We start from the raw sequence: 12,679 nt of genomic DNA on the forward strand, positions 1-12,679 counted from the left end.
TCTCAATCGGTTTTACCTGAATTCCAACAGTATGCACATATGTAACATAACGTATAACAGCCTACGTTTCCCTTACTTAGATATACATTATAAAGCGTCTTTGGCTACCAAGAAAAGCGCTATAAAAAACAAAAGTATTATTATTATTTCTTAAGAAAAAAATACCATGGTGATTTAATTTACTATTACAAAAATAAATGAACTGTGTAAATGGGAGGAACAGTTCTTAAAATACGAGGGGCTCAATAAGAGGGGCTCCGTACCTTCTCATCATACACGATGCCTGGTCGGATCTCGGGGGCCTGGTAACCTGGTGTGCCCTCCACCCCTAACGCCCCCTCACGGAAGGTTTGCCGAGAAATGCCGTAGTCGGACAGTTTAATGTTAACTGGATCCTGCACCTGGAAAACAATAACACAATTGAGTGGACGGCTAACATAATACACGTCTCTGTCTTCATTGGACCGTGGGAACAACAGCAACAACACAGGAAGTAGGTTCAAGTGAATTAGATTAGAATTCTGTCAATAGACCATACATAGGTGGCCGTCTTATGGCACCACACAGACCTCCAGAGACCACACCAGGATGTTGTCAGATTTGAGGTCACAAAAGATGATGCTCTTCCTGTGAAGGTACGCCAGTCCTGTTGCGATTTGATAGGCTACTTTATAAGTTAGCATGTGACCAAGGGGCATGTACCCGGCTCCTACCAGGAGAAAACATAGACACAAGGTTTAGGACCAACTTCAGGAGAGAAGTGAATGGATGCAGAAATCTCGACGGACCTTTGCGCTTCTCCTCCAGCACTGTGTTCAGGCTGCCCAGGGGGGCCAACTGCAGGGCGAAGCACAGTGGATGGATGCTGATGCCTACCAGGGGGACGATGCAGGGATGCTGCAGAGAGTGCAACATGCTGGCCTCCTGGCGAAACTCAGAGAAGCTTCGACAGGCATCTGCAGACTGCAGGTGTTTCACCATGGTGTCTGAGGCAAGAAAGGACGGAACAAGAGGCAGACCCGAGTTTGCAAAAGGAAAACTGTGAAATTACATGACATGACGTGTCATTTAGCTGACACTTTTATCCAAAGCGACTTACAATTAGTGCATTCAACCATGGGGTACAAACTCAGATGAACAAGAAACAAGAAAGTGCAATTTCCTCAAATAAGCCAATTAAAATTCAAAGAACAATTCAAGTGCTACAATTTGTTAGTCTTTAGTGGAGGTAGAGTCTGAAGAGGTGTGTCTTTAGTCTGAAGATGTGAAGGCTCTCTGTGGTCCTGGTGTCATCAGAGAGCTCGTTCCACCATTTAGGAGCAGGACAGCAAAGAGTCGAGTGTTTTGCTCTCAGTGAGGGAGGGAGGAGCAGTTGAGAGAAATGCAGAGAATATGTGTGACATTTCCAATAGCTGATCACTATGGGAAACAGTGTCACTGGATACAACAGTGAAAACTACAGTATGTAAATATTTATAACTGTTTGACTGAAAATTGGTTTGGAGTGACTCAGTAGAGAACAGTCAGGTCGCTGCTGCTCACCCCTTGTTATAACGTGCCAAATGTTGCCAAACAGCAGATCATCTTAACTCAGTGAATAACTCAATACATGCCGCCTGTTTCATGGGTTAGTGTTCACTGGAAGTGGCTCACATCCTCACTGTTAGTCTTTTCCTTTGTGTCATCTGAATCCTCACAGGCAGATCAACGTGATGGGGTAAATAATCTCAATATAGGTGGTGTTAAAAGGCATAGTGGCCATGTGCTCCAGGCTTTCAGTGCACAGTTGATGTAACTTGAGTACCTGTGTCGCGGCTGATGGACTGCTGTCGACTCTTCTTGAGGTGGAAGCGCTTAATGGCCACTGGCTGGTTACGATACCGGGCTCTATAGATGATTGTGCCACTGCCACCCTGACCGAGGATGTTATTCTCCTCCTCAGAGTACTCCAGCTGGGCCCTGTCTAAAAACAGCCTAACACACAGACACACACACATTACATTACAGGTCACTTAGCTGACGCTTTTATCCAAAGCGACTTATTGCATTATTAACCCATGGCTTTTTACAATTTTGCCCGGGCAGCAATCAGGGGTTGAGTGTCTTACTCAGAGACACTTCGACGTGGAGCAGCCGGGACACAAACCACCAACCTTGTGTTTCCCAGCGCACCCGCTCTACCCCTGCGCCACGACGACCCCGTGGGTCATGGCCATGTTCCTTATTCTCAACCCGACAGACAGATCATGACACGATCTGACACGCGACGATGAGACAGGAAGGAAAAACACCTCCCGGTAAGCCAAACACCCTGAACGGTATGTAAAGCCAGCGTTAGCCGGTAAGGGACATATAGACTGGTCTCACAGAAACATCTGCATACACTATTATCCAGCTGTCAAAGTGGACAATGTTAGGATTTGTGTTAATACCAACATCCGTCTTTCATTTTTTTAGTTTAATGAAACTAATATTACAAAAGGTTTTATCCAAATTTAACACAAAATGCTACTTTTAATGACTTTAATGAATTTGTCATGAAGGGGTTGAATAATTTTGAGACTGCACTAAGTTCATTAAAGTCATTAAAAGTAGCATTTTGTGTTGACTTTGGACAAAACCGTGTGTGTGTCAGTAAGCAGCCTGGATGAGCCCAGCAATGAGCCGGGTCACCACCAGTTAAAGAGTAAAAATCTCAAAACCGATGCACTCAAATGAGCGTCGTTACGTAGTTACATGTTGCGTAAGTGGAAGCCTTGAAGCCCCGATGGTGAATACATTTATAAAGAATGAACTGTTACCTGTCTGTGTATTCAGCAATATTGATATGAAAACAGGTCTGAAACATGCCCATTGTAATAACACATCAGGATGCAAATGAAACCACCCATTATTGGATGCATGGTGACCATTGGGTCAGCGGTTACCGTGCAGGGAAGTCGGTCATAAACAGCTCTGGAACCAGCTCCTGCAGGGTGACGGGCTGGTCAGGGTGCTGAGGACACACGATGTGCTCCTTCTCCACAGCAGCCAGCACACAGTCCTCCATGTTAAAGTAATGAACCCCGTCTCCACCTGCCCCTTTGTCTCCCACCTGGCCGACGGGGCTGCCTACGACCTCCGAACGCGTCGGCCGGCCCGGTGAGGCGCAGAGTGGACACGGGGCGTACTGCTCCATGAGGAGGCTGCCGTCGCTCTCGCTGGCAGTCAGAGCTGCGAGGAAGGACACACAGACACACGACGCGTTCTAGAGGGCTGAAAACATTCACGCAGATGTTCACACAGCCAGACGCACCGGCAAGTCTCAGAAAGGTTCAGGTTGAACAATGGATCTTAGGAACCTACCCTCTTCCTGTGAACGCTATCCTCCACCGGTTTGTTACTCAAATCTTAACATATTTATCCCAAATATCCACGGTGAGCTCAAAATATTCAGAAAAAAGGTCAATCTGACCGCCCCTCCTCTCATTACACTGAATACTGTAGCATGGAAACATTATTTGATGTAGATCAGTTCAGTCTGCAGCAGAGCTTTACAGGACAACTTTCATATTAGTACAAACTTGACATTTGACTTAGGAAACAGATTAAAAAATAGCTTTTTTGATTGCCTTATTTGCTGAATATGAATGCTTTGGCACATCTTTGTGTCTTCCTTTAATAAATGAGTAAATGGCTGTAAAGGTGAAGCAGTAAAAGCATGCAAAGCATCGACTGTGATGTTGTCAATAGCAAGGATAACAGCACACACAGCGGGAGGGGGACTATACATCTGCTCACGTAGGCATCACGGCATCAAGATCATATATACATATTTAATAGCTGTGTGCCACTAACGCTCTGAATATAGTACATATTACTCTTGTGAATGATCAAATAAGAAAGCAACAAAACTGTGAAATAAATAAGGACACATCTGCTTAAGACAAAAGGTGTTGAGAGCTGAAATCAGCAAAGCCGAGTCCACACAAGCAGAGAGCAGGGCACTGACCAGGGAACCACTGCTCAATCAGGGAGTTCACGTTGTCTGTGATGAAGGCCATGGCAGAGAAGTCTCTCATCTCTGACTGGCAGATAATCTTTATGCCTCCACTTTTCTTCCTCCTCCAGTTGATATCTGACGACTCCACGCTGCAGAAACACAAACAACAGGTCACTGAAGGTTGTTCCGCTTCCTCCCCTTCACGGAGCACAACGAACAGGCGGAACATCTGATCCAGTTACACCTTCATGTTCCCTTCACTTGTATTAGTTGTATTGTTTCGGCCTCTCTGAACACTGAGGATATCCTATCCCCCGTGCCACAGTATGCTCCCATTACACTTACAATAGCACAATCTTCTCATTGAAACACCAGACTGTTGGTAAGAACGTTAAACCTTCAGTAAAACGTTGTGGTGAGTATTGAGACGCATATTCTGAACAAACATGGCTTGTTCTCATTATTCGCGATCTTCTTAAAAACACTGTATTCTGTCAGAAATCAGCTGCGATGTCCATTGTGAAATTTGAATAGCTCTGACCTTTGCTCCCCACCCTTACATTGGTCCCACTCTTCATTTCATTACTGCCTACACCTTCCAGTCCAAGCTCTGACCTGAGGTAACCTCCATCAAAAGTGACCAGCAGCCCCTCCTTCCAGTAAATGGTCTGGCTGCGTCGGACTCTGAAGGTGCTGCAGCGATTCCTCTGCTGGGTTCCAACAAAGCTGTAGATCACGGAGTTCCTGCTGCGTTGGCGTTGGTTTCTTTTGGGTTCAAATGACTGCACAAACGCAACATTTCAGCTAAAGGTAGTGAAGAGCACAGTGTTTGAAAGCCCGACATGTGAAGGACGACAATCTACCTGCAGGTCCATCTCGGTGAGACCGATGAGCATCCTGGCAATTAAGCGCTCCCAAAATCCAGCGGGAACAAAACTCATCTGGACGAGGCGCTGCAGGGTGTTGTCGGCCTGCTGACGGAAGCCATGGATGTCCATGGCTGGCTTGGGGGGAAGGAGGTGGGGCAGCAGATAGCTGCACCAAGAGGAATGAGCAAAGTACAAGTTTGAGACTACGTTTTGAAACGTTAGGATTTAAAGAAACTTTTGGCATGCCATGCTACTGCTAAAAGACAACATCTTACCTATTACTGGCCACAGGGAGAGCGATCTCAAACTTGGCCAGAAACTGGAAATACTGTTCCTCTGTCTGTGGTGTGAACCCTGTTCCTACCAGAAGCATCTGCACAACAGACATGATCACAGATATGAAAATGAACTCATCAACAGGTTCTGTTCCATTTTCCAGTTCCAATTGTTTCTCACCCTCAGGTCTTCTGCACGGATCACTCCATTCCTGGCGACAGAGCGAGAGGATTTGAGGTGCATGATCCTCTCCAGACACTCGGACAGCCACACAGGACACAGGAAGTAGAGGGTACAAAGGCCATGGCTGGTGTCTGGGAAGTGCAGCAGGGTCCCCGTCTCGATCAAGAAGCTGATGGCTGGAGACGAGAGTCCTTAGCGCTTTGTTCTCTCATGAAAAATGATATGCCCCCTTCCTGGATTCTTATTTTTATCACACTTAAATGCTTCATATCATCGACACATTTTAATATTAGACAAAGATAACCCGAGTAAATACAAATTAATTATTTTTAAATGATGATTTCACGTTCTTCAGGAGAAAAAAGCAAGTCAAACCTTTCTGGCCCGATGTGAAAAAGACCCCCCTTGATAAATGAATGAACTGTGATTAACCACATGTTATGCTGCCAAACCTGTTGAATGACTTAAATTTAAAAAACAAAACAAAAGTTAAGTAAGCTGAAAAAGCAGCACATCATTGAAGAACTATGAGAAACAAAGTAAATAACTAACATATGGAGGTCACAAGAGACCCCATAACATCTAATGAACTGCTGGCCTCACTTAAGGTCAGAGGCCATGAATCGACAATAAGAAAAAGGCGGATGCAAAGTCAAACATTGCATCCACAGGAGATTCCAAGGAGAAAGCAACTGCTGACAAAAAAGAACAATCTGAGACACAGGTAGCAGCAGGAATCTCTGCCTGTTCAACCGGCATCTCTCGTTGGATGGACACTCACCACCTGAAGATGAAACTTGACAAGACTGAACTTCTAGGGGAAAGGCTTCCCCACCAACCACCCGACCTTTGACCACGCCGTCCTAACCCCAACCTGACTGCCAGGAATCTCGTGTGGCACTAGACAGTCAACGTTTTGGCTTTAGAATGGGAGGCTCATTCATCAAAACGACCCGTGTGTCAACCCCAAATTACTGAACCTTTTAGCGGTGCACTGCTGGCAACACAAATTGGTTAGAAGAGAAGGTGTTTTTCTTGTCGGGTAGAGGAATGGAAACGGACCCCAATTATGCATATGATGGCAGCTAAAGGTGTGTTTTAGGGGCTGACCAACAGTTAGAAGCTTTCATAATGAATTAATGAAAATACACGTTTGTAAAAGAAAATCATTTAAGGTTACGTAAGTAAACGACTTTCAAATGCAGGCGCTGAAAGCTCGACAGTACCACTCTGCAGGTCCTCGTAGTCGCTGATGTCACTTCCTGGGCTCTGTTCGATGATGTGGTCCAGCTGCACATCAGTTAAGTACTGAACCTCCCCCTCAGCGTCTCGCCTCTGCTTCTCCGCTATCACTCTTTCCTGAAGTGTCAGATAGCTCTTGGGGATCTGGTGGAGGCGACAAGGGAAACATCTGTCTCAACAACGTAAGGCAGTTGTGGGGCGTTCGGATTTGTTTTGACCGAAGAGCCCCTGGAAGTAACCATAGCAAAAACTGTTAAAACCACTTCTTTGTGTTCAACATCTCCCAGTCACAACAAGAAGCCATTGATAAATACATGTGGTTCATCGTGGGGCCTGACTAGGATGTTAGAGTGGATTAGCTCGGCCCAATCAGCACTATTTAGTCAGTGAGAGGGTTGTGACCCTGCTGCATTACAGGTAATGTGAGGTCTATGGTCCTGACAAAGTCAACGAAACAATCCAAAACATATTGGATCTTTTCAAGAATGTTTTGTCTTTAAGCTCTGCTCCTGAAAAATGTCAGTGTCGTACCATGTATGTACTTAGTTTGTGTACCTGTGGAGCTTCCCAGTCCCACGGTCTCACTCACCAGTCTGCCCAGCAGCTTCCCGCCACAGGCTGAGCTGCTGCCGTCTTTCATAGAAAGAACAACCGTGTACATCAGCTTCTTCAGCCCATCGAAGCCCTCCATGGTCTTACAGGACACTTCACTGAGTACCAACACACACACACACACACACACACACACACACACTTGAATACACCAGACATTTGAACACAATAGTGACAACTCGAAGCATAAAGATTCAGTGCAAAGGGAAACGTGTGCTTACTGAAGGTGTTTCCATGTGATGTCGGGGTAGCCGGTGGCTCGAGCCCCTGACGGCGATCGGCACAGAGCCAGAACATACGCTCTCAGCGTCGCCAGCCTTTCAGTGCGAAACTTGGCGTCAATGAGGTCCAGATGTGTTCCCACCACCACCACAGCAGAGTTGGGTGCGCGTGCCTACAAGCCACAATACACATGAGCTACGGCCTTTATTGGAAGAGTAATAAAGAAACAACAAGTACGCACGAGGACAGCTTCTTCCTGTTATTTCAAACACTTCTTGTGTTCTTCCCCAGCAGATGGTTTGGTTGCGTTGTCATCGTATAAAACAAATATTGAAGTTTGTTCACAGACACATGAGCACTTTCTCACTGATAAACATGTTGCAATTGGTTTGACATCATTAATGCTTCAGTACAGAGAAGTGGTCCTACTTGGTATGGTTTTATATTCCACTTTGTTGTTTATTCTACAATGTAGGACTAGTCCCTTGATATAAAAGAATATAACCTAGCACAGCTGAACTTTTATCATAGGGTGACTATCTATAAATGTGGATATTTTGAAGGTTTCTTTCTGTTTTTCAGTGACTGACTCTTTCATTATGTAATGATGATTGGTGTTCCTGTTTATTTGACACCAAGTGAATGAAGGAGTGAGGAAAAGAAGGGCAATGGAGGCAGAGCATTTAGAAAAGTTGGCGGGGCGGATATGGGTTCCTCCTAGTTTGATAGACCTTTGTCTTTTGTCTCACTTGTGTTGTGTGAGATGTTACACATTTCTTGCTCTTCCTTTTGCCTGGCATACAATCTTCTCCAATGCACATTATCAATGTGTCTGCACTTGTCAATATAGTAGTGTGAATCTTTATGACCTTTTTGTCTACCAAGTGACTACGAACAGTTCATTTTTGTGATTTCTTAAAAAAATGTATCATGTTTTTTACATTTAAATGAAAACTCTTTTGAAAAGGATTGAGTTGATCCTCTTTCGATTATTGTTGTTTTAGTGAGATGAGGACCGAATGAGGCTGGCAATGACAAAACTCATAGGACAAAGTTACCATAGAATTCATCTACAACCTATAAAATAAAAGGAGCTAACAATAATGTAAACCAACCAACAAACTAGCCGGAAGAAAGGGGGGCGTTGATGAAGGTTAGGAGTAAGTTATTAGCCATCAATGAATTGTTTGAGTGGAATCACGCAGTGTCATGGTTGATGTGCTCTGGCAACCAAATGATTTTCTTGTACTTCGATCACTCCAGAGACACAAGTACGATCACAGTCACGCTCGTCACTTTTTGACCCGTTACCATTTGAGTACAGCTGGAAGCAGGTTCTAAGTGGCTCTGCAGAAGTGGATCAACATTTCACCTCAATGTTAAGCAGCCACGTCTGCAGGTTGGCGACAGCCTCCTCTCCCAGAGCCAGGTTCCAGATCACCACGTACAGGGCCTTATCGGTGAAGAAGCACTGGTTCACCGTGGACATGCTGGCCTGACCACCGATGTCCCACACGTTGAACGCCACGGAGTCCTTCTGCAGGGAACAAGACCAGCGCTAAGTCAACTGCAAACAAGGGCCGGGGAGCTGACAAGTTTGCGTGTCAAGAACAAAGAATGAGTCATTATTAGAGTCTCTCCCTGATTTTGTAGAGCATTTCCCATGTACAGATCCACAAAGCTCTCTGTGCACAACTTTTACTGCAACTACTCTGAACTAGTCAGTATGAAACTGCTGATAAAGGTTGTTGTGGATTCTCCAGATAAAGAGGAGAAGCAACTCTGTTTCTGAGGGGCGGCTGTTGTATTTGCAAATATGAATTTGAGGTTGAGGTTGTGTTGAGCATGAAAGGGATGACAAACAGCACACTCAGAGCTCTGTTGTGTGGAAGGCAATGCTTCATGGTTTTAAAATCATACTTCACACCATCATCATATTTAGCCAAAGCAGGAGGAAGGCCAGCGGCACGGTGGTGTGGTGGTTAGCACTGTCGCCTCACAGCAAGAAGGTCCTGGGTTCCTCCCACAGTCCAAAGACATGCTCTGGGGATTATGCTAATTGGTGACTAAATTGCCTGTAGGTGTTGCCTGAAGATGTGTGAATGGTTGTTGGTCTCGCTCGCCTGAAGTTGGCTGGGATTGAGTCCAGCCCCCCCCGTGACCCTGCGTGCAGGGTGAGCGGTTTGAAGATGGATGGATGGATGGAGGAGGAAGGCCACATAGACCAGAGAGAATAATGACGCCCCGCCCAGTCTGTGAATCAAACCCAGGAATGCTGCACCACGCACTTAAATGTACACATGTCATGTCACTTTTTGTCTTCCTCACGCTGTTTTTGCCTCCATTGGGTTTGTCCAGCTCCCAGGTGGAGGTGGAGATGCTGCATTCTGCTGGGATGAAGGGCGCCACCCTGCCGGTCTGAAGAGCACCCAGAAGCGACGTCTTCCCCTGTCTCGGTGGACCAATCAGAAGCATCTTTAGCAGCTTAAAAGGCTCTGCCTTTCGAAGCTGTGCCCGGAGGAAAGCCAAAACAGACGTAGGACCTGAAAATCAAGAGAGGTACCAAGTACGGTTTTTGTGGTGTTGGAAAATAAAGAAAGGAGTTGCAACATACTTGTCTCCATTCCATACTACTTTATGCCCATTGCACATACTTTACGTTCATCTTCATTAATTGTTTATTCTGTAAAACTGGTTACTGGTTAAGGGGATTTTGAAAAGATCCTGGAGGGCACGTACCTTCTTTTCGTACTACCTGGGGGACATTAGTGATGTTGAGGTCTTCAATGTCTAGTTGCCACAGGTTGGCGAGTTGACTGAGCTCCGGTGGAAGCTCCCGGATTCCAGGATTACTGTCCCCAGAGCAGGTAAAACAACACGGGTCAACGAAGAACATGAAAGGCATGGCGAGTCAACACAACTACCAAATTTGAAGCTAGATAAAGCAACATCAAGGACATCATCATAAACATCATCAACGTCATGGATGTTTCATCATTGCCAATTTTATTGAATGGAACATCCTGATGGTGGAGAATTTCACTAAGCTCACAAGGATTTTTTGGCAACCACAGCATGCTGCAGATCCACAACCGCCCAAGCAATCCAACCATTGGGTGCGTGAGAGTACAGCGGTCTGCCGCTTGTGTTAAACAGCTGCAAACAGCTGTAGCAGGTCGTGCCCAGGGACAGAATCCAAACCATTTTACTTTATTAACCAATGTATGCCTATTCCTGCTGGGAGGAATACTTCAAGTCGAGCTAGAATGTTTTGGAAAAGCAGCTGTGACATTCTTGTCCTGTATGTCAGACATTAAAACATTATTTTATCAAAGAAGGGAAAAATTCACAATCTGAGTGCTGGAGGTCAGACGGAACGGTCTATAAATGTAATTTAATTAGGTAGAGGTGTTCTAAGGTATAAAGAGTAACGCCGCTGCCATATTTGGCCCCAGATATAGGGGCTCAGTCAGCGCTCCACTAGTCACCTCCAACAGAACACTTTGTTTAGCCCTAAACAAATAAACTTTACCATATGAGTTCCTGGGAGACTCCTGATCCTGAATAGATTGATCGATTGATTGAGCCAACTGTTTGTCACAGGAACACCAGTTCCAGAGCTCACAGACCTTCTGTCCACCAAGGAAAACCATTATTTAAGTTTTTCCAACACAACCCCTTTGTGAGTTGATCGCTCGTGTCCTGACTAAACATGGGTTAAATCTAGAAAGATCACTGAAAGAGACACGCTGCCTACAGAAAATCTAACTGTGTCATAGAGCTGCAACTCTCAGACCCCAGCTGTCAATGAAAGAGATCACAAGTACACAGGTCAGGGGGCAATAAGTGGGCTGCAATAGGGGGGGGACCAGTGCAGGTGAATGCTGGACGGAGACGGACTCACTTGGAGAGGTAGAGCTCACCGAGGCTGTGCAGACCACACACGGATTTGGGTACACACTCCAGCTGATTGTCATTCAAGTAAAGCACTTCCAGTGAATCCCGTAGAATGATGGGAAACTCTATGGAACACACTGCCAAGAGGGTCACAGCTGGATACAGTTATTACAGTAACTGTGACGTGCCAAACATTTCCAGAGAAAAAGAAAGTAAGCAGACTCTTGGCACGATGCAGTTCCTTGGAAAGACCCTGAAACACTAACACTAATACAAAGAAGATATGCTGTTTCATCTAATCAAACTACATCTTGTCCGTTACATCAGAGGCTTGTGAGTCAGGAGTTTGTTAAGTGAACTCTGTAATAACCATATTTCACTAAAACGATCGTTTAAGCAACACAAAGGGACTTAGCCCTGAAGTCAGACAGAGAGGACGGTCTTCCTCCCAACAAGCTCCATCTATCAGATCATATGGGGTCACAAAGCGTTGGTTTGATGGTCATTTAATGCAGCGACTGAATAATGTGAAGGTTTGACCCTTCAGTCCGACACCATCTAGTCCACATTAAGCATTATTTTCATGTAGGTAAAGCAGAACCACCTGGTTCAGGGTCCGGGTCCCTTCTGCTCCATGTATTCAAGAAGGCCAGCCTCCTGGATTTAGTCCCGTCCTCTGTTCTTAACACACAAGTTTTAATACAGAAACAATGAATAGAACTCTCAGAAGCATCTAGTGTGCAGGCTTCAGCTTAATATTCTCTAGAATGAATGAACAATAACAATAACAGTATTAATCATGAGGGACAAGAACTCTACTTAAAGCTTGATACACTAAATACTGTTCAGCACAAACATGCTGTATTGGATCCATCTAGTCTGCATGAACAACATTAATTACCAGTTCTCAAAAATGTTCTCAAAGCCCAACAGTGGTTTCATCTTTAAATATCACAAACTCTCTGTAAAAGCTGTCCCACTGACAGAATGTTGTGCACGTATGTAGTTTGCTACACTATGGAGAATCTGTCCAGCAACAGCTGGAGTGTCTCTACAGAGTGGACCTACTTTCCCAGCTGGTTCCTGGAAAGATCGAGGGTCCTGAGCTGAGAGCACTTCCACTTACTGGGGGCTGGGAGTGTCGCAATGTGATTCCCACACAATCTCAACAAGACTAGAGCCTAATGGAAGGAGGAGGATTAGACATTGTAAACCACACATATAAACTTCATCCGGCTCACTGGATAGCTGGCCAGCTCTCCTACAACGTGATGGGAACATATGCTCCTAAGTCCTCATTCTAAACTATTAATTCATTCAAATCAGACATACTTACTGTGCAGCTTTTATGGCATTAATAAATATATTGGTTGTCCAATTTGTCATTGTGCTAAAT

At 45.1% G+C, this 12,679-nt stretch overlaps 1 protein-coding gene across 2 annotated transcripts in view; it reads right to left on the reverse strand.

Moving 5' to 3' along the window:
• Positions 1-12,679, reverse strand: part of lrrk1 (leucine-rich repeat kinase 1) — a 45,435-nt gene that overhangs the window by 12,175 nt on the left and 20,581 nt on the right. For both annotated transcript variants that reach the window (XM_040202590.2, XM_078085421.1), the window contains 19 exons: positions 12,352-12,464; positions 11,888-11,964; positions 11,291-11,420; positions 10,126-10,238; positions 9,715-9,929; positions 8,759-8,923; positions 7,386-7,558; positions 7,142-7,262; positions 6,537-6,696; positions 5,308-5,486; positions 5,127-5,224; positions 4,846-5,017; positions 4,598-4,764; positions 3,992-4,131; positions 2,928-3,213; positions 1,805-1,974; positions 789-986; positions 570-709; positions 264-401 (listed from right to left, as the gene is read on the reverse strand). In XM_040202590.2, coding sequence (XP_040058524.2) covers positions 264-401; positions 570-709; positions 789-986; positions 1,805-1,974; positions 2,928-3,213; positions 3,992-4,131; positions 4,598-4,764; positions 4,846-5,017; positions 5,127-5,224; positions 5,308-5,486; positions 6,537-6,696; positions 7,142-7,262; positions 7,386-7,558; positions 8,759-8,923; positions 9,715-9,929; positions 10,126-10,238; positions 11,291-11,420; positions 11,888-11,964; positions 12,352-12,464 — 2,955 coding nt within the window. The remainder of the gene's footprint in view (positions 1-263; positions 402-569; positions 710-788; positions 987-1,804; positions 1,975-2,927; positions 3,214-3,991; positions 4,132-4,597; positions 4,765-4,845; positions 5,018-5,126; positions 5,225-5,307; positions 5,487-6,536; positions 6,697-7,141; positions 7,263-7,385; positions 7,559-8,758; positions 8,924-9,714; positions 9,930-10,125; positions 10,239-11,290; positions 11,421-11,887; positions 11,965-12,351; positions 12,465-12,679) is intronic.

Source organism: Gasterosteus aculeatus, chromosome 12 (genome assembly GCF_964276395.1).
Source record: "Gasterosteus aculeatus chromosome 12, fGasAcu3.hap1.1, whole genome shotgun sequence".
Lineage (NCBI taxonomy): Eukaryota > Metazoa > Chordata > Actinopteri > Perciformes > Gasterosteidae > Gasterosteus > Gasterosteus aculeatus.